The 22,180-nt window shown below is 33.8% G+C and overlaps 1 protein-coding gene across 1 annotated transcript in view; it reads right to left on the reverse strand.

The window, feature by feature from the left end:
• LOC145284632 (dynein beta chain, ciliary-like) overlaps positions 1 to 22,180 on the reverse strand; it is a 309,431-nt gene that overhangs the window by 259,140 nt on the left and 28,111 nt on the right. The window contains exons 10-14 of the mRNA XM_080133537.1: positions 13,304 to 13,491; positions 11,527 to 11,684; positions 10,507 to 10,618; positions 7,447 to 7,560; positions 1,280 to 1,582 (exon numbers count right to left, since the gene is read on the reverse strand). Of these exons, the coding sequence (XP_079989663.1) occupies positions 1,280 to 1,582; positions 7,447 to 7,560; positions 10,507 to 10,618; positions 11,527 to 11,684; positions 13,304 to 13,491 (875 nt within the window). The remainder of the gene's footprint in view (positions 1 to 1,279; positions 1,583 to 7,446; positions 7,561 to 10,506; positions 10,619 to 11,526; positions 11,685 to 13,303; positions 13,492 to 22,180) is intronic.

Consider the following 22,180-nt stretch of genomic DNA (forward strand, 5'->3'; position numbering starts at 1 on the left):
TATATATATAGTGATACATTTATTAAAATGTATAATTTATTATTTTATTGATTTTTAGCCGAGAGGAGATATATTTTCAGTATATTTTATTTTTTTTACTGTAGCATTTTTTGGCGCCAAAAGATGCATTCTCGTCTGCTCGTTCACATTTTGTAAACAAAACAAGAAAAAAGGGGAGGAGGAGGCCTGCGAGCAAGAGTAGAAGGGAGAGACAGAGATACTGTGAACAAAGGGTGGAAGAGGAAAGAGAAAAGAAAGCTCATAGATGAGAAAGAGAGAAGAGAGAAAAGATAGAGAGAAATAAACCGTATAGAGAGAGATAGGCCGTATAAAGAGAGAGAAACTGTCTAGAGAAAGAGAGAGATAGATCGTATAGAGAGAGAGGGACCTAAAAAAAGTTGTCGACAGTCAGTGGAGCTTCGCACTTCAAAGCGACAAGACGTAAGTCAGCGAAGCTCGGGGCGGTTAAAGTTGGAATATTGACTGAACAAAAGAATGAACCCAGCGAAGAAAGGATTCATAGAGCAGTGAAATTTTTACTATAAATCAAGGGCTTCGATGAGCTTCGGAAACAAATACTTGGAGTAATTAACATGCACACGCATAATCAAACATAAATAATCCGAAGGACAAAAATATGAAAATTAACCTGCGCACGCGTAATCAAATATAAACAATTTACAGGAAGGAAATATATATATAAAAAAAAAGAGACAAAAGAAAGGTCACATTTCAAAGGATATTAAGTGAGTTTTTCAACCAAAACTTTCATTTCTCCAACATCTCTCTCTTATCCTAGAACCTGTATCTAATTGAGCTGACGATTTCTTGTCTTTTATGTGAACGTTGACTGTTGATATATTTTTCTCTCGGTAGAATTTGAATCATTAAATTTATTTCATTTAGTTAAGCATATTTAATTTTCTTTTCTTGAATTGAATTTTATTTTATTTTTATATAAATAAAAGTTTGTTAATTTTTCCACGATACTTGTCCTCGTTATTTCTTATGTGATTTCGTTGTCCAATACATTTCATTTTATTGTTGTCTTTGGGACGGTCGTCCCATTCCCATAACAACGCATTATCAAGGAACCTGGGAAACTTTATTTTTTTGTATATATTTTGTTACGTCACCCATCTCTACCGTCCTCAGTAGGACTGGGATACGTCGTAACAATATATATATATATATATATATATATATATATATATATATATATATATATATATATAAAGAGAGAGAGAGAGAGGAAGAAATAGATAAACATAAGATTTACCTGCCAATAGGAAAACAAACTACGGAACATATTATCTGGCGTTTGCTTGACAATCCATTTGCAAGAACCTAGCGAGTTGTCCATTTTAACCTGCTCTGCAATGAACTGTCCACTGTTCAGACAATATTGAATTAGATGGGGCAAGTATTTTTCCCCAAGTAATTGTAGAGTTTCCTGGGACTTTTCTGCTTGATTGACAAGCCACCTTTTCCACAAGACTTGCCAGCCAATATCTGAAGAGGTCATCTGGAAAATTCCGACTTGGCATACAAAGCTTGGATTGAGATTCCTCATGTCTTCCAGCTATAAGGAATCAAAATTAAATATTAAATAACCTGTTGTAATGTGACAGCTTTTTATTACTTAGAGGCGAAGTAAGAATAACAAGCTAAAAACTATATGGCCCTCCGACTGATGCCTTGAATTTTAGGAGAAAAATAAAAATTAGTCAAAAAAGGTGTGTTTTGCACCCCCTAAAACACTCAAGCCCCAGAATTTCCCCAGGATCAAATATCAGATATCGAGATCAGATGTATATCCATGTGGTCCTGCTTTTGAATAATTTTCAGCAAAATCTAATGGTCAGAAAAGATTCTATGTCCTGAAAAGTACTATTTTGGGCCATTTTCACCTGTTTTGAGCTCTTTGTGACGCAACCAGAAGTTTTATCAAAAATCCGAGAATTTTACATTTCCTCCCTTGGATAGTTGTAACTTCATGCAAAATTTCAGAAAAATTTAATGAATAGTTATTGAGAATTTTGGGAACGAATGGATGAATGAACGAATGGACGAGGGTGAATTCTAAGGTCCAAATCCAACTAAGTTGGTGGACCAATAAATGACCAATATTTGTCCACTCAAGTGTAAAGAAAAATGGTTTATTCATATAAAATATTTGTTCATTTATTTTATTGCAGACTATTAGCCTCATCTTTATTGGTTGTTGTTTCACAACGTTTCGGCCAACTATTCTTCTGGCCTTCGTCAGATAGTAACCGCGACGGGGTAGGAACTCTGAATTTCCTAACTGCATTCTCAGCGATTACTGCCTTCGATAGTTGTTGTCGTCTCACTTTTGGCCAAGTAAGCCTCTAGCCGACTTTGGGTAGGATTGAAATTGGTATCTTTAGACAATTCTTACCTGGAACCATAGAGATTCAACGTCTCTATCCACTGCTCCGCGGGCCCCTTTGTTGAATCTCTGTGGTTCCAGGTGAGCATTGTCTGAAAATAGCGGTTTCAATCTGACCCATTGCCAGCCAGAGGCTTGCTTGGCCAAAACGTGGTGAGACGGCAACAACTATGGAAGGCAATAATTGCTGAGAATGCAGTTAGGAAATTCGGAGTTCCTATTCCGTCGCGGTTAGCACCTGATGAAGGCCAGAGGAATAGTTGCCGAAACGTCATGAAACAACAACTAAATAGATAAGGATAATGGTCCGCAATAAATAAAATTAATAAATAAACTCATCTCAATGAATTCCAATGAAATAATATATAAAATATTTGTTTTCAATGATATGACTTGTTTCCAATTTAAGAGCAATTACTATAAAGAAAAATTGCACTCCCTTTGGGTAATCCTCTCATATGATCACTGCATTGCTTATTCTTAGAATTCCTAGAATCAAACCCATTCCAATTTATATTTTGTACAAATGTTGAAAAAATTAGATTGATGGCATCTTAATTTGCTTTCCTGAAATCAGCTTAATAAAAATCCTTAGAAACAAATTAAACATGGTCAAAACGGCCGTAAAGTTTACCTATAAAACAGAATTATAACTCAATCCCATAATAATGCTCATAATATGATCTAATAACAATCTAACTTCAAACTACACTGTAGAACTACACACAGAAATGACTTCATACATTTTTATTCACAAAATCAAAACAGACATGTTATTCGATTTTTTTCTTTTGTGCACTCAGAATATGTAGTCCGCAATATATAAAAGAAAAATTCAAATACATTACAAATTCACTCATATAGCATGTGAAATATTCGAGGTATTGTAATACCTCGAATATTTCACATGCCATACAATTTTTTTCAAGAACTATTGAAAAAAAATCATATACATCCAATACTTCTCTTATAAGCAGACATCTTATGTTACCTACCCACGTCAATAATATGAGGGTCGTTCCAAAACAAGCGATCTTATGAGTCATATATATCAGGTTAACAAGAAAGTTCTTGCGGTTTTTTATTTTTAAATGCAGATGAACATATCTTAGCTCACACAAAAATTTATTGATCAAAATGAGATCCATCAGAATCAACACATTTTTGCCAACGCAAAACAAGTTTGTTTATGCCAGTAATGTAAAAACTTTGCATTCTGGTGGCAATGAAGTCGCTGAAGGTGTTTTTGATATTGCTTATGTTTTTTTTAAGCATTTCTCATGCAGAAAGTTGTCGAGATGCTTGAAAAGGTGGTAATCGGTATATGAAAGGTCTGGAAAGTATTGCCCGTGAAACAAATTTTTGTAGCCCAATTCACTCAACTTCTGCAGGGTCAGTTTAGCAACGTGTGGTCAGGCATTGTGGTGAAGGAGAATTGGCCATTTCTATTGACTAATACTAGGTGTTTTTATCGAAGTTTTTGATGCATTTCATCTATTTATTGACACTACTTCTACACCGTAATGGTTTCACCTGCATTCAGAAAACTGTAATGGATGAGACCGGTCGCAGACCACCAAACAGTTAGCATGACCTTCTTTTGGTGCAACTCTGGCTTTCAGAAGTGTCGTGGAGCGTCATCAGCATTTAACCACTGAATTGAGTGTCACCAGTTGTTGTAAAAAACCCACTTTTTATCGCAAGTCACAACCCCATCAAGAAGCGGGTCGTTCTTGTGCTGTAAAGAAGGGAAGATGATAATTTATAACAGTGTTTCTTTTAGTTGTCGTTCAATTCATAAGGCACCCATTTATCAAGTTTTTTTTTTTCTTCCACATCTCTCTCAGTTGGTGAGAAATCGTTGTATATGTTACATCTAATTAAGAAGCAAGTTCTTGAACAGTTGTGCATGGATGGGCTTCGATTAAGGCTCTTAACTGATCGTTGTCAACATCCGATAGCTGACCACTATGCTCATCATCTGCAAAACTTGTCACAACCACGAAATTTCTTAAACCACCATTGTGCTTTGCATTCAGAAGTGGTTCCTGGGCCAAATGCTTTGTTTGATATCGTGAGCTGTTTCAGCAGTTTTTCAGCTTAGCTTGAATTGAAATAAGAAAATTGTGCGAATTTAATTCTTTTTTTTCCATCATGTATCAACATTAAAAAAAGACATAATTATTTTAAAATGATAGTAATTTAAACGATTAGATCGAAAAACTCTATTTAAAATGACATATAAAGTAAAGGTATTATAACGAAAACTTATTCAAAAATGCATCATTTGAAATGAAAATTAAAAATTCTGCAAGAACTTTCTTCTCAGCCTAATATATATATATATATATATATATATATATATATATATATATATATACACACATACAGATATACATATATTATTATTTACTATAATAATTATTAAATACCTATAGACACTAGTGTTTCATCCTTTCGGGAATCATCAGTGCAGGGTGTCAATTAACGCCACTCGAGAGATTCGAACCCCGGCCACAGAAGGCATGTCTGGCTTCATTAACAAGGACCTGAACCATTCGCCTACTGTCAACCGTGAGAGATATAGTTGAAATATATATATATATATATATATATATATATATACATATATATATATATATATATATATATATATATATATATATATATACTGATATTGATATTATTTATTTTTCTGAATAGTCACCACCATTCTCAATGTACTTTTGCCAGCTTTTTTTAGTACCTTGTTCATTTGTCATTGACATCTCTGTTGCCACCCTGAAGCTGACGAACCCATCTCCTAACTGTACTGGCTGCAACTGCATCAGCTTTGTAAATGTTCAACAAGTGCTGCTGAATGTAGATCAGTTCAGTTTTTTCTGCATGGTGGATTTTAATGATGCATCTCTGCTTCTAATGCACGTCCATGACAAGGGTTTCTTTCTTGGAGTCTCATACTGTCGATATTGGCAAAAGAGAGATGGAACTTTCATGTATTAATGTATAAATTCAGTTATGATAACACTGCAATTTGCAGTCCCTTCTGATCCATCAGGCAGAATAAAATATAGGATACATTATTTTTGGAACGTCCTTTGTATAATAATTTACAAGACTCGAAATAAATTAAGAAGTTTAACAACACTAACTATGATACAAACCATAAAACAAGCACTAAAATAAACAGAACATTTTCCTAATATACCTACATCTATAGCAGAACTATGTATTATACCATGTAGTAATATAAACCAAATATATATAGGTGTTACTCAGTATGAACTTAAGAAAAGGTTGGATGAACATAAAAGTGGCACAAAATATAGCAATCCCCTAGATGCACTATTCTCTCATGTTTTGGATGACCATTTCACTAACTTTTAACAAGCTAGACTTGTTAAATTCATCTATAATGTAAATCTCACCTATCTGTTTAAATGTATGTATGTATGTATGTATGCATGTATGTATGTATGTATGTATGTTTCGATAAAACTTTCGACAAAGGTGACGGATTTTCACAAGACCAGTATTATTTTGAAGCTCGACCCTTCGGACAACAAATATCGAAAAATTGGCCAAAAACATTAATTCTTTCACCCTCAACTGGGCACTTTTCTATAGTGATGGTCGATTGTTTTGCTGACATTTTTTGCAAGTCGTTCAACCCTCGCATTCACAGCATTGCTTAAAAGGTGTTATTTCGACCATCTGACGTCACAACCACAGTAGGCACATTGGTAAGACAGTTGTTTTTTTTTCACTTCTTTTTCCTCTGGCACGTTACAGGTTTCAGTCTGCTTACTTCTACAATTTTTTTTGTTTTGTTTTTGCGCTCATAATTTTTTTTTTTTTTTTTTTTTTTTTTGCTCAACCAATATCCTTACACACACACACCTCCACTTTCTTTTCCACCTTTGCGTCACAGGTTCAAGCCTGTCTGCCTACTACAACTTTTCTTTTTTTTTTTTTGCTCAACACACACCTCTAAACACCCGGGCAATGCCGGGTACCCAGGCTAGTTTTAAATAAATCTTAAATATTTCTTGAATCAGAACTCATTATGAGCTCTGACACAATTGACTTTCAATCCACCTCCTTTAATTTAATAATGGTAGATCAACAAAACTTAAACTTAGTTAATTTTGTAGCTCTCCACTTAAAAAAAAATGTATTCCATTTCATAGACATCTCACATATTTTGAATTCTAACTTGTTTTGCTCAAAATATTAGTTTTAGTGTTTTATATACAGAAAAACAGAGGAATACACTTTAGATAGCATGTACATCATAAATAGAAGTGTAGTAGTAATTCTTCTAGTGCATTCACCTTTAAAAGACAGAAGATCTGCTCTGTCTGCTGTTGCTATGTAAAGGTTGGGAGAGGATTGGTTGGTTGGTTGGTTGTTTTTGTTTTATGGCATATCAACCCTTTTCGGGTTATTTAATGCCGAATCCAAAGATTTTGAAGAAAAATTTTTTTAATAGAATATATTTGTTGTTTTCACGTCGGTTTCTATTTAACCCATAGTTGGGACCCTAACAGGTACTACCACTGCGGGTCAGAGTGGACCTGGGAGCAATGGTAATTAAAGGGTGGCTCCACACTCCCCAAAGCCCATAAGCTAGGGCCTAACCACTGGATATAGTTTAAGGTCATATCCAGGACCCCCATTGAGGGACTTTTACCCTCTGCAGGGGGGCAGTCAGCATATTCTAATGCCCCACCGACAGGGCCGGTTGGGAGAGGAAGAAGAAGAAAAAGAATCAGTAAGCGTGGTTGGTTTTATTGGGAAAAAGGTGAGACTAATCGTGAGAATTCTCAATATTTCAAAGGGATAAAAGACCAAACTCAAAACAGAAAACCGGTGATAGAAGAGAAAAAGTTCCTTTCCGAGGGTGTAATGGCAGAAGAACCCAACAGTTTTCAAGAAGGGTTTGATAAAACATTTGTTAAAATGTTTGTAATATTTCAAACTTTATTTGCACGTAATTTATACTAAAATGTAGGCAGAATACAAATTTTTACCTCCCAAAAAAATTTCAGATTTTCAGGTAAGAAAAGTCTTTCACAATTTCCAAATTCTGTTACTTCCATGTGAGTCAAAAAGTTTTGAAGAGAATCAATCTGTCTGACATCTGCCTGTAAAAAAAATACAATATTCAAATAAAAAAATTTCCATTTGGTCCTTTTTTATTTTAACATCTTAACATATAAGCTATGCAAGTGATCGATTACAATTAGATAAATATTGAAGACATAAATAAAGACTAAAATATTTTGCTGTAGTAATTAAAAAGCAAATAAGACCTTAGTTATCTCCCCTTATTATTATTATTATTATTACTTACCCATTATTATATTATAGAGGCCATTATTATTAAGGGAGATAATAATATTTAGCAAGATATTATCTCCCCTTATTAAGGGGAGATAACATTATTATAGATTGTCTTCTGCTGTGGTTATTTATTTGCTTCCCCACTGAACAAATTAGGTACAAGGCCGTTTTTTAAGGTGGAGAAAAAGGGAAAGGGGAAAGGGGACCAGACTCCTCCGAGGGAGGTAGGAGAGCTGGATAGTGACAATTTGGTTTCTCCTACATTGACCAAAGCTGATTGCTACAAGAGCAATGATCTGATAAGTAGGGTTGCCCTCACATATAGTTTTTAGTGCAGCATCTGCTGGAACAGACACTACACTTTGATCATTGATCCCCGGCCAAGAAGGCTGGCATGTGAATAACGTAAACAGCTGTTAATTTTCTTGGATTTAGGGAAAAAATCAATGAAAGTGTTTTTAGATAGTTGGTCAATGTAACATCTAACTTTCTTTACGTGGACATTTTTGAATTGGGAACATGTTATGTATTTGGCATTTGGGGAGTAAATTTAAAGAGTTTTATGAGGACATTTTTGTTTTTTGCATTAACGTTTTTTTAATTTGTTTAATAAGTCCCCTCCCCTAAATTGTTATGTGAAAAATGCTGATTGTGCCCATTAGTGGTGTAGTTAGCTGTAGTTTGTGCATTCATGTATGTAGCTAACATTATGTCTCCATGTTTAAAAAAAATGTTTGAATTTACTCCATAAATATTAACATTATCAGATCAGATGAGAAAAATCAACATTAACTCACATTTCATCCTACCACTCTAATAGAAATAACCAGGTTTATCAATGACATGACTTATTTCTCATTTAAAAACAATTTCTATAAAAGAAAATTGGATTTCCTATGCATTCATTCACACTTTCAGTGAAGTACTATTTTACTTATTCTTAATCTTAAAATCTGATCCATACAAATTTAGATTCTTCACAAATGCTAAAAACTTTACATATATTGATAGCATCTAAATTTGCCTTCTGAAAGAAAAACAAATAAAAAACATTAAAACAAGTCAAATATGAACACACCTTCCATAAAGTTGACCAATGAAAGATTGCATTCTCAGATATTGTTGCTATAGAAAATGAAACTATGTTTATAAAAATGTCTACAAACTTTTCTGAATTTTTGAGATGAGCATTGGTTTTTTGTATTATTTGGATTCATCCGACTACTGTTCTCATCTTGAATGTGATTTGCACAACTTTTAGACCGATGTAACCTCAAACCTTCTTCAGATGTATCTTGTCGAACTCGGGAATGCTTCTGTCGAACCCAGGAATTTGGACGGAATTTCGAATGGAACTCTTTATTTACTTCATGGCATAGCATGTCCTTGTTCCTTCAGCCATGACTGGATAGAGGTCCTAAGTAATTCGCAATTGTATTTTCCACTGAGAATTGAACCTTCAACCTTCAGGTGAATATCACTTTTACAACTGATTTTTCCAAGTATTCTTTCCACTCTTTCTCTTGTGTCACAGGTCCTTGTGAAGAAGAAGAAGGTCGGAGGTTACATCGACGAAAACGTTGTGAAAATCACATTCAAAATGAGAACAGTAGTCTGATGAATCCAAATAATGTAGAGATTAAACTTTGTTTTTCTTTTATCATTTCTTCTCCCCCTGTTTGACATAAGGCTAATGGCTCAGTGAACCCTCCTTAATGCTTGCAGTAAATAACATGGTGTCTGTTTAATCCGTTGAAGTAAGAATCAAATTAGCTACATATGATTTATGCAAACTAATAACTTTTTCTAAATATCTATATATATATATATGAAAGTGAAAATGTCTGTCTGTGTGTGTTTCTGTGTACATTTCTCTACCAAATAACTCTGTCAATTTTCGGTCTAGAGACTCGAGATTTGACATAAGAAGTATTGAGATTTGGGAAAATCTTCATCAGTTTTCGGCCAGAAATTTGTCAGTCAAGGGGACAAAGTTCAGCAATTTGACTTTTGAAACCACTACCAAACTCTTTCGTCAATTTTGAGTATAAACACTTGAAATTTTAAATGTAGGTTACTTGGACATGGATCAAACTTTTTAATTTGATTTGAGCTCCAAAACAATAAATGTTAAGGAGTTAATATTGGGGTCAAAGTTAAAACAAAATTGACCTCTGCGGTCTCTACAAAATTACTCAGCCGATTTCTGGTCTAAACATTGGAAATTTTACATAAAGAGTATTCAGAGATAGGGCAAGCTTTTTAATCGGTATGGGTCAAAAATTTGAGCTGCCAAGGGGATTTGACGTTTGTGATGTCTAAACATTCAAAATTTATACATAACGGGTATTCAGACATGCAGCAAGCATTTTAATCAGTTTTGGGGCGAAAATGTGGCTGCCAAAAGGTCAAAGTTGAAAGAGTTGACCTTTGCATATTCAACCAAATTTCTCTGCCTATTTTGGGTCTAAACTCTTGAAATTTTAGATGTAGGTAACTTGGACATGGGTAAAACTTTGTATTTTGATTTGAAACCAAAAAAATAAATGTTAAGGGGTCAAAATTGGGGTTAAAGTTTTAAAAAATTGACGTCTGCGGTCTCTACAAAATTACTCAAACAAATTTTGGTCTAAACATTTGAAATCTTACATAAAGTGTATTCATACATAGGACAAGTTATGAACAGTACATAGGGCCCGAGCAAAGCCAGGTTGAACTGCTAGTATTAAAATAAACCAAATCCTAACCTTTCCATCAAGGTGAATGAGGGAATTTACAGGATGTTTTGCCTTGTCATTCAAGTTATCATTTTTGCAAATTTTTTCAAGAATATTTGGTAGGAAACCTTGAACCCATTCACTGAATAAAAATAAGACAACAAAATGTAAACATTAGTAAAATTTTTATTCAACCGACAATCATGGCTACAACAGATTTTGTTTAACAAATAAATTGAATCTTGACATGTATTACAAGTCTGGGTTAAATGGCAACTAAATTAGAATAATACTTCAATCATCATTCTTACCTTTTAATATATATTTATCAGCATTACAGTTGATATAAAGGTGATCATATTTAATTTGAATATAGAGTTTTATTTCTACGTGTAATAAATATTTGTTGTATAATTCATTTTTAATGTGATATATATCTACAGTACAATGAGCACTGTTTTTTTCTTTCAATAGTTTAAGTACATGTAGTAATACGTTAAAGTAAACTCTGCTCTTTAGACTCTAGGTCTAATTCCCCTAATATATATATATATATATATATATATATATATATATATATATATATATATATATATATATATATATATATATTATGTTGAGAAGATTTCAATGTATTTTCAAATAAATTTTCGTTATAGTGCCATTATATATATATATCATTTTAAATAGCGTTTTTCGTTTAGATTATAACCGTTTTAAAACAATTATGTCTTTATGTTTTTCTTTTAGAACGCTTAATACAAGATGGAAAAAAGCAAATTTGCAGAATTTTCTTATTTCAATACAAGCTAGGCTGAAACGCTGCTGAGACTGCTCGTGATATCAATCAAGCGTTTGGTTCACGAACCACTACTGAACGACTAGCACAATTTATATTTTTATTTGTGTACAATTAACTGGAATCTGTATTCTTTAAATTCAGTCGTCTTCATTATTTAAGTAAACAGAAATAATAGAGTATTTATTTTTTAAGAAAACAATAAAAGACGAAAAACTTTATGACAATGAAATTAAATGCAGTTTTAATACTTAGTTTCAAAATCCATGTATCCCATGAGTTCGGAACTTTCTTGTGATTTCAAAAACAGGTTTTCCACAACAGTTTCAACACGTTTCTGTTTCATTAAAGCTACATAAGTATCAATACATGTACTCTTTCCACAGCCAGGAGGACCCACGACCACAACCTGTAAGTAATTGTTCAAAGAGTAAGCATTTTTGTAGAATAGACTTCTCAAATGTCATGTTTAAATCACAATTAAACTTTATTCAAAATGGCCAAAATTTAACTTTTAAATAAAAGGATTTATTTTTGTATTTAAAAAAGAAAAGTGTTAAATATTGAGCCAGTCACCCACTAGTTAATAAAGTTATAAAGTTGGGGTCAATTTGCTATACGTGAGGGTAGGATTACTAAACTGTGAGATTTTATAGAAACAGATATGATGTCATACAGATCAAAGAAACTATGAGCAAGAAAAACAGTTATTTCCTTCAGTTATTATCTTCCTCCTACAACAGGATGATGTGATAAAAAGGTCAGAAAGTGGAATTGCAGAGTCAACACCCTAGATGAAGAACATTAGCCTGCAATAAATGCCTGGGTCACCTTGTCTGCATTCCTAGGTAGGAATGATGCAGGCAATTAACAATTAACAATAAATAAACCCCTCCTTAAAGAGAGAAGAAAAAGCCTGGGAGTGAGAAAGTGTGATAAGACAAAGTATGATTATGATCAAACAATGATCATTGATGCCTCTCTACCTTCAAGCCAATCACACTGGTGATTGGAACAAAGATAAAGTTGAATAAACCTCCTCTGCCCTCAATCAGTCTTGTCTTGATTTAATGATTTTAAAAGTATAAGAAGCTTTGATTTCAAGACTATATGTCCCCAGTCTGGAAAGATAACAAAAAAGCAACATACAAAAACAAACAGCTAGCAAGGTATCTATAATAATTGTGAAATTTCATACGTTTTTCTAATAATGATGACAATTGATTTTCTTCATGTACAATACAAGTTTTAAACACAACAAAACATTACTAATGATTTTATAATTTGCTGAAGCATATGCATGATTTTTATAGCAAAAATCGGTTGGAATTATTATGAATGGCCTTTCTTGGATCATATCCAAGTTATCTTTTTTTTTTCTTATACTAGCCAAATACAGAATGAACTCTTCTGTGCAGGAAGTCAAAACAGTTTGATATTCATAACTTAAACTTGGTGAAAAACGATGAAGTCAGGCATAGACAACGATGAAGTCAGGCATAGACTCGCATTAGTTGTATAAAAAATATGGTTGGATTGGAAAAAGGATTGAAATCTCATTAACGATTTCACAGGTGGAATCTTTTGCAGAGAGTGGGGTACACTATATATTACTATGGGATCAGTTCCATGTGTTTTGTACACTATATATATATATATATATATATATATATATATATATATAAATATATAAATATATATAATATATAAATATATATATATATAAATAATATAATAATATATTATTTATATATATAATATATATATATATAAATAATATATATAAATATATATATTTATATATTAATATATATATATATATATATATATATATATATATATATAAATAATGTATAAATATATATATATAAATCTTTTGCGGAGAGTGGAGTACACTATATATTACCATGGGGTCAGTTCCATGTGTTTTGGTTGCTTTGACCTAAGGTCAACCTTTGTCTAACAAAACATACAGACAAGAATTAATAAATTAATTTCAACAAATAATGAGGATTTCTTTTGTTGTACCATAGAGTGAGTTTGACCTAAGAGGTAGAGTTGTTTGATTTTGGCATGGAAGGAAGATGATGAACCAAGTTTCAGGTCTCCAATGGCAGCATTGATCAATGTGTTTAAATTCGAGCATGTGTTATCTGCTCCTTGTTGCAAGCTGAGAGATTTGGTGGAAGCTACATCGTAGTTATTGATTGCAGCATCTAAAATAAAACAAGTGAAATGTAAATAAAAACAAAGAAGTTATATTGGCGCTTCTACACTATTGGGACGAGGTTTTGTAATCGATAAATGGAGTTTTCAGATAAAAAAAACAATGGTTTCAACTGATTTTTTTGTCAATTTTAATAAGTTACAAATTATGCAGTCGGGATTACCTGAATATTACTGAATTATTTAAAAAAAAAAAAAACTTTCATCGTGGTAGTAGGAGAAAAATTGCTGTCATCTTGTTTAAATCATAACGGAAAATTACCTCTCTTTTAAACTCTCCTGTGTCTTATGATTGTTTTCATCAAATTCTATTTTTATTTCTTTTTTAATAAATAATTTTCTACCTTCTCGATTTTCGTAATTTTTGATACAATCATCTTAAAAATACTAGGAATACATGGATACCATTACTTTCATGTGAAATTCAGTATGACGATTTCCGAAATCTCGTCTCAATAGTGTAGAAGCGCCGTTATATTATATAGAAACATTGAAAATACATGAGATTTTTTTTAACTGCTCCAGAAAAGGCATGAAGCTAGTTGATGTAAGGAGCTAGAAAAACGTTACTTCCAAGTCAAAAATTAATCCAAGATAAGGGTTAGATTGATAGATTTTGATCCAGAAAACAGTAATTCTTCCCCTTTTGTCATAAACATTGTTCATGGAATGAGAAGATTAAAGGACAAAATAAGAGAAACGAGAGTTATGAGGTTATTGAAAGTAAACTCCATGTCCACTTTCTGTGCTCCTCAAAATATTAAGGTATTAAGTTGTAAAATTCATAACACATGATCAAAATATTAAACATGTATTTTATTGGTATAAGTGGCATTGTGTAGTGATTAAAGGTATGGACTATTGTGCTCAGTGTAGTAGGTTAAAATTCTGTTGAGGCTATTGTATCAGTTTCTCTAATATGCTTAGAAAAAATATAGAACCTTTTATCCTCCCTTACGCCATAGATTAAATAGTCATCATCATCATCATCATCATCATCATCATCATCATCACCACCATGTAATCCGTCAGTCTTGATGGTGACTAGTTGGGGCCTCAGTGCTTTATCCCTCAGTGTTGGCGTAGTCTCACTCCATCACCACAGGATTTTCCATCTTGGCTCCAAACTTGCTTGCGCAGTTTAGGTGCAGTATCTGTTGTGCCCTCTGAACCTCCAATGCTCATGTCTAGTGGAGTGAACCCGCAACGACTGGCAGCAGAGAAGGCCGCTGCTTCTGGCCGAAAGTAATCTCAGCAAGGTAAACAGTCGCCCTATCATGTCCGCTACTATGTCTTTTCTTTCTAGATGAGGTTCCATAGTCTTTTAAGGAAAACTGCAAGTCAGCAGTAGGATTTGAAGTTTGGAGTTACCATCTCTTAGCCTTTTGCTGTGATAAGGCCCACAAGGCAGTGGTGTTTTATTTTGGGGTTGTTTTCCCTAGTCTTCGCCCAACCCAGGGCACCCACAAGACAGTAGGGTAGAGGTTGGTAGTGTTCCAGGGCATGTCCACACCTCGGTGGGCCATAACGCACTACCTCTGGGATCCCCTACTACTCTGAGATCTCCTACAAGTTTAGCCTGGGGCCGCAAGGCACCCAGTTACCGTGTGTGGCCAATGTTGATGCACTGTAGGAGTCTTGATGATGGAGAGGCTGTGTACTGGCAGGAAAGACTTATGCATAGCTGCTCCCTTTTCACCATGAGGTTAGCCAGCAGTGTTAGCTGAAAGCGAGAAGGCATGCAAGCAAACACTAACTTATATCTAACACACAAGACGCATCACATCCCCTTGCTGGATTAAGAATCCAAACACACACATTAAATTAAATAGTAGTGATGGGATGATTCCAGTATTTTTCCTGATTCCAATACAATTACCGATTCCAATTCAAATTCTTTATAAATCTCTAAATATTTAACTATAGAGTTGTATTCTTTATCTGATTACCATGAAAACACACATGTTAAATGTGCAAATATTTTCATAAACGTAAAAATATACTTGTATGATCGATTGGTTTTAGCTTCACTAGTGGTTTGAAATCAATAAATATTTACTATTTTATCATTATTACCAGCAATGGAAGATTTAGCTTTAAACAAAATTGAATAAAAAAGATAATTAAAAGAATCGTTTTGGCATCGGAAAATCGGTACAAATTTTTTTCTGATTTCGATACCGATTCCGATATCTTCAAATATACCGATTTTTCCAATTCCCGATTTCAATTCTTATTAATCGTCCCAACACTATTAAATAGCATACTAGATTCTCAAGCCTTGGTTGTTCAACTAGTCTGGAAGAAAAAAATCTGAAAATTTTTGCTTATTCCGGTTTTGTTTCCAGTCGTCTTTGACTTCTCTCTGCTGCTGGACTTAAACGATACAGCCTCAAATGTGGCTCAGCTGAAGCTTGTGCAACCTTTGCTCCACTATAAATTACTTTTATTGTTTATCCTTTTCAAATGAAATCGAACACGTTATTTACTCACTATTCATTGAAAGAAAACAAACCTTTTCAAAATCATATAAAAATGTCATTAAGAAATTAAATCCACAAGAATGCATTTCGATTTCTCATGAAATATGTCTGTCATTTTAGTGAATTACTTCGTGTGATTCAATTTTTTCTAGTTTTACATTTCCTCATGTATTAAAATATTGAAAGCTTTGGAAACTATTTCGATCCATTAATTTCAGAAATAGACAGGTGATTCTCGGTAATGATTGGCTGGTTGCATTCCCATGACCAAAGAAAAGAATTAATCCGCAATCATAACTTTTGTTTATTTAAAAAATGTTTTATTGATGATTGCCTGTATTTTCTTCTTTATCGTCCTATGCACGTTTTGCAACCCATGGCGAAAAACATTGTCTTTAATCAATTTGGATGATCATCAGAGATGATCAAATGTCAGTAAAAGCCGAAAGAGTGTTCAAAAACAAAATAAAAGGAAGAAAGATGCTTAAGAAGTATTTCATTGGCATGCAATCAACCAATATATATCCAATCAACCAATATATATATGCTCTGAAGTCGGAAACATAACTTCATTGAACTTGTTATTTGAAACCATTTGGACGTTATTATAGCGGATATATACCTTAAAAATGTACATTTTATATAATCTCAGGAATTTGCATATATATATATATATATATATATATATATATATATATAGTCCTGGTCAAAATCATAAGACCACAAATGGTTGAAACAATTGCCAAAATGGAAAAAAATGAAATCTGCTTTACTCAAAACCTTAACCTAATAATTTATCTAACAAAAGGCAATTATAAATTACTAAAAAGGGTCTCAGTATTTAGTATAGCCTCCATTATTACGAATTACTTAAAAAATTCTCTTTGGCATGCTTGTGACTAAGTTTTTTATCAGTTGCGAAGGAATTTTATCCCATATACTGAAAACTTAATCAGAAAGTTCCTTTATCGAATCATACTGGGTTCCATCCTTGAACACTTCTTTTGCCATCCATCCCCAAAGACTTTCAATGGGATTGAGGTCTGGAGAACATGCTGGATGATCTAACAATTCTATATCATTTGAAGAAAAGTATTCTCGTGCTTGTCGAGAGGTGTGTATCGCAGCGTTGTCTTGCTGGATAATCCAATTTCTTCCACACAGACGTGGACCTTCAGTCCTGATAGAAGCATTTTCAAGCATTGAAATGTACTTCAATGATGTTTGCCGGCCTTTCACTACTTGCAACTTTATGGTCCCAGCTGACGAGAAAGCATCCCAGATCATTAAAGACCCTCCTCCACTATGCCGAGTTGAAAAAGTCTCTTTGGGGAAATTTTTATCATGCCAATAGTGTTGAAATCCATCTGAACCATCTAGATTAAACTTTTTCTCATCAGAGAAAATTACATTTTCCCACTTCTCTTCATCCCAAGTCTGGTATTTGGCGGCATATTTAAGTCGGTTAGTTTTGTGCTGTTCAAGAAGACGTGGTTTCTGAAGTCGCTTTAAATGATTCATTTTCAGATGCCCTCTAATGGTTTTAGGACTACATTCTGCTGCTGTTTGGCTTTTCAATCGACTTGAGCTCATACTGGAGGTTTTTTTTAAACTTCTTCTAATACGGTGATCCAGTGATGGGGTTATTTTTTTTTGGTCGACCTGGACTCTTTTTGTGCCCATATTGATCTGGATTTCTTAAAAAATTTGTGATGACCGTTTTGCTACGATTCACTTCGTTTGCAATGGATCTATGGGAGAGTCCACCCCTATTAAGCTCAAAGATCCTTCCTCTCTCAAACTCTGATAATGGTTTCCCTTTTGCCATTAATAATTTAGTAAGATGTTTTTTATCCACTAACAAGTTGCTTTTAGTAACATAGAAAGCTTTTCTTATTCATTTTTTCAAAACTAGCCGATTTTATTAAAGTGGTCTTATCATTTTGACCAGGTGAATATGTTTGTTTTTAAAAAAATAATTATTAGATCAGGGTTAAGGTTTCGAATGAAGGAGATTTCATTTTTTCCCATCATATTTTCCCTTTTGGCAATGGTTTCAACCATTTGTTTAATAAAAAATTCGATAATATGCGTAAACACTTACTTTCTTAAGTGATCTTATGATTTTGACCAGGACTGTATATATATTATAAAGCCACTTTAAGAATGCTTGAGGATGGGCACTGTCTGCAAAATAAAAGCTAAAAGGCAATCAACTAGCGTTAATGCAATGTTCACGACTTCTGCTCATTTTAATACTCTAGATGGTCTAATGTATCCACCCGAATTCGGTGTTGAATAGTTCTTAATTCCTTTCATTCCTGTGGTAATTGTTTGGTGGCCCTGAGGTAAAGGCTTAGCAAATAGAGCAAAAAGTGACTTCATGGCTGGGTCCGAATCTCATGACCAGCAGGAATTGTTATCTCATACACTGATGATTGCGTAAGCATGAAACAGGAGTGTCTGTTGATATATATATATATATATATATATATATATATATATATACATATTAATATATATATATATATATATATATATATATATATTAATATATATATATATCAATATATATATATATATATTAATGTATATATGTTAATATATATATTAATATTAATATATATATATATTAATATATATATTAATATTAATATATATATATATATATTAATATATATATATATTAATATATATATATATATATATATATATATATATATATATATATTAATATATATATAAGAGCAAATAGTTAATGAAACACATTAAAAACACTTTGAAAAAAAGTTAAAAACATATTTAATTTGAAAAGGAAACACTAAATAAGTGGATAGTCCTTAATCCACAGAATTTCGAAGAAATACTTTCCTTCTCACCAGAGGGCAGGATTTAGTTAAATGCGGGATCGAATTTTACTTGCAAAAGTATTTGATGAAACTACAAGTAAGTCAAAGATCTTACTTGATAACAAATACTGAAGCAGAGAGAATAGGGTGAAGAAAAAAGTGATTTCACGTGAATGGATAGTCTGGTGAAAGATAAAGTATCCAATGACGGTAAAATCCAAAAATGCAAATCCAAGAAAGTTAGTATTGTAGGGGATTCACCCTCCAACCGGTCCTTAGAAGATTGTCACTATCCATTACCTAATCCAGAAGAAGTCTTCACGAAATTAAATGGCAGCAAGTTTTTTTCTAAGATCGACCTAAGCGGCGCTTACCTACAGATTCCGGTAAACGACAAAAGTGCCAGCCTCCTCTGTATTTAAACTCATCGGGGTTTGTACAGATATGAAAGACTCGCGTTTTATATCAAGGTTGCACCCGCAATATTCCAGCAAGTAATGGATACTATACTGTCCGGCTTGGACACCGCAATCGCATATCTTGATGACATTATCATAGTGAGCAAAAGCAGGGAGGAACATGAAAACTACATCAGTCAAATACAAGATTATGGATTTAAGAGCAAAGCAGATAAATGCGAGTTCTTTTACAAACAATTAAATACCTGGGTCAAATAATCGATAAAGATGGCAGATGCTCAGACCCAGATAGGGCGACTGCTATTAAAGAAATGCCGGCACCAGTGAACATAACTCAATTGCATAGTTTTTTAGGTTTAGCAAATTATTACCAGGGGTTCATCCCAAATATACACATATTGCGCGCACCACTTAATGAATTGCTGAAAAAGGATAAGGCTTGGGAGTGGACAGAAGATTTCCAGACATCATTCCAAGAAATAAAAAGAATCCTGACTTCAAAACTATTCCTAGCGCATTTCAACACTCAGTTGGACATAATAGTAGCTAGCGACGCTGGTCAATATGGTGTTGGGGCGTGCATGATACATCGAATGCTGGATGGCTCGAAACAGCCTATTGCTTTTGCATCATGGACTCTCTTGCCAATGGAAAAGAATTATTCTCAGATCGAGAAAGAGGCCCTAGGAATTATATTTGCAGTTTCAAAATTCCACCGGTTCTTGTATGGAAGACATTTTTTTCTACAAACCGACCATAAGCCGTTGATATCCATTTTTGGATCCAAAAAAGGACTTCCAACATTCACTGCGAACCGACTATTAAGATGGGGAACTATTCTGCTGAACTATAATTTTACAATTCAATTTCTCCCCTCAAAACAACTAACCCATGCAGACGGTCTATAGAGACTGATTCCTGCCAAAATTGAACCTCTTGAAGATTCAGTAATGATGGCACTGCGTATTAATAGTGGTATAAACTATGATAAACAATATTATCCACAAACTGCCGGTCACACTTCAGGAAATTAAGTCAGAATCCCTAAATGACAATTTCATTCAAACCACGAAGCAGGAATTAGCACTGAGTGACACCAGTTCAGACATTTTTTCTGTTATACGGTGAAAGGGTTGTCATCCCCCAAACCCTTCAAAAAAGAATTCTCAGGGATTTTCACAGGAATAAACAGAATGAAAAGCCTAATAAGAAGTTTTGTTTATTGGCCAGCTATGAACCAAGATATTATCGACATGGTGAACAGATGCAAAGGCTGTGCTTTGGCTGCAAAAGCACCACCAATAACATATAAACCTTGGCCTAAGGCTGAACAACCATGATCGAGGATTCACATCGATTATGCGGGACCTGTGGAGGATTTTTACTACCTGATAGTAGTTGACTCTTACTCTAAATGGTCAGATGTACTAAGATGCAAAAAACCGACCACAGCAACAACGACACATTTTTTATTGAAATTGTTTGCTCGGTTTGGGGTTGTAGACTGTTTGGTTAGTGACAACGCTACACAGTTCACCTCGACAGAGTTCAGAGAATTCTGTGAGACGTATCAAGTCAAGCATATTATGACACACCAGTACCATGCCAGAAGCAACGGCCAGGCCGGACGCTTCGTCGATACGCTTAAAAGGGCACTTATAAAGGCGTCTGGTACACCAACAGAAAAGGCCCTTCAGCAATTTCTGTAGGTTTACAGAATCACGAGAAATCCGAACAAACCAGATGTGAAATCCCCAGCAGAAATCATGTTTGGACGGAAAATAAAATCCGTATTTGATAAACTGCTACCAAAACACATAGTACACAGCAGAACCTCTACAATTCTAACGAAACGGTTTAACAGCAGAGATAACGTGTATTTTAGATATTCTTTTTGGGAACAGGGCATGATCTTATGAAGAATCGGCCATGTTACATATATCATTCAGGGCCCAAAGTTCCAACATAAGAGGCACCTGAACCAAATCAGGAAACACTTTTATGAGGATCAAGAAGAACCACCGCAGGACGGCAGTGAGGCGATTGAACCTGTGTATGACTGTTTTGACATAGACCCTTCAAAAAGGATGTCAGAACCGAGACGCTCCATCATAAAGAGGAAGCGCACAGACCCCTTGGTGGTCTGCCCCAAAACGAAGAAATACTGATTTTCACAACCGCAGAAATCAGCTTGGAAGGGGGGTGTTGTGGGGAATCACCCTCCAAATGGAATGTTCTATCCATTATATAAACCATAGACCTTTTGATCCCAGGTGTGGATTAAACACCAGAGCGACCCTCGCCTGCTCGGTGTTGTTTACTACTCTTTTCAGTTGTAACCTTTTTACGTTTTTGTTCCAGTAATACATTGTTTAAACTTTGTTCTGTTTTCTTTGTGGCTTATTGCAAGCCATAACAGTTAGTCAAATTTCCATTCGAACAAGTAAAATCCAAGGAATTGAGTAATTGGAAGATGGTCCCAAAATAATCCAAAAGGCCGAAATCTGTGGAATAATTCACAAATAGGTACAAGGAAAAGGGGAAAGAATTCCAATAATATTATTAAAAGAAAAATAAGATATGTGTTAGACTCGGCTGCCGAGGCAAGGCATAATTAAGAAAAGTGAATGAAGAAGAAGAAGAGAAGTATATATATATATATATATATATATATATATATATATATATATATTATAAAAAGTGAACCATCGCGTAAATTCAATCAACTAAAAAAAGTGGAAACCGGGGTGAGAAAAAGAAAAAAAAAAATATATATATATAATGGGGCAAGTTATATGTACAATTCAATAAAATAAATAAGTCGATTAAAAAACGATCGTTAAAATATACCCAAAGCGCTTTTCGTTCAGACAAACATTTTCAAGGGTCATAAGTCTGAAACTCATGACTTATGACCCTTGAAAATGT

Source organism: Euprymna scolopes, chromosome 9 (genome assembly GCF_053919585.1).
Source record: "Euprymna scolopes isolate OS-2025 chromosome 9, ASM5391958v1, whole genome shotgun sequence".
Taxonomy (NCBI): domain Eukaryota; kingdom Metazoa; phylum Mollusca; class Cephalopoda; order Sepiida; family Sepiolidae; genus Euprymna; species Euprymna scolopes.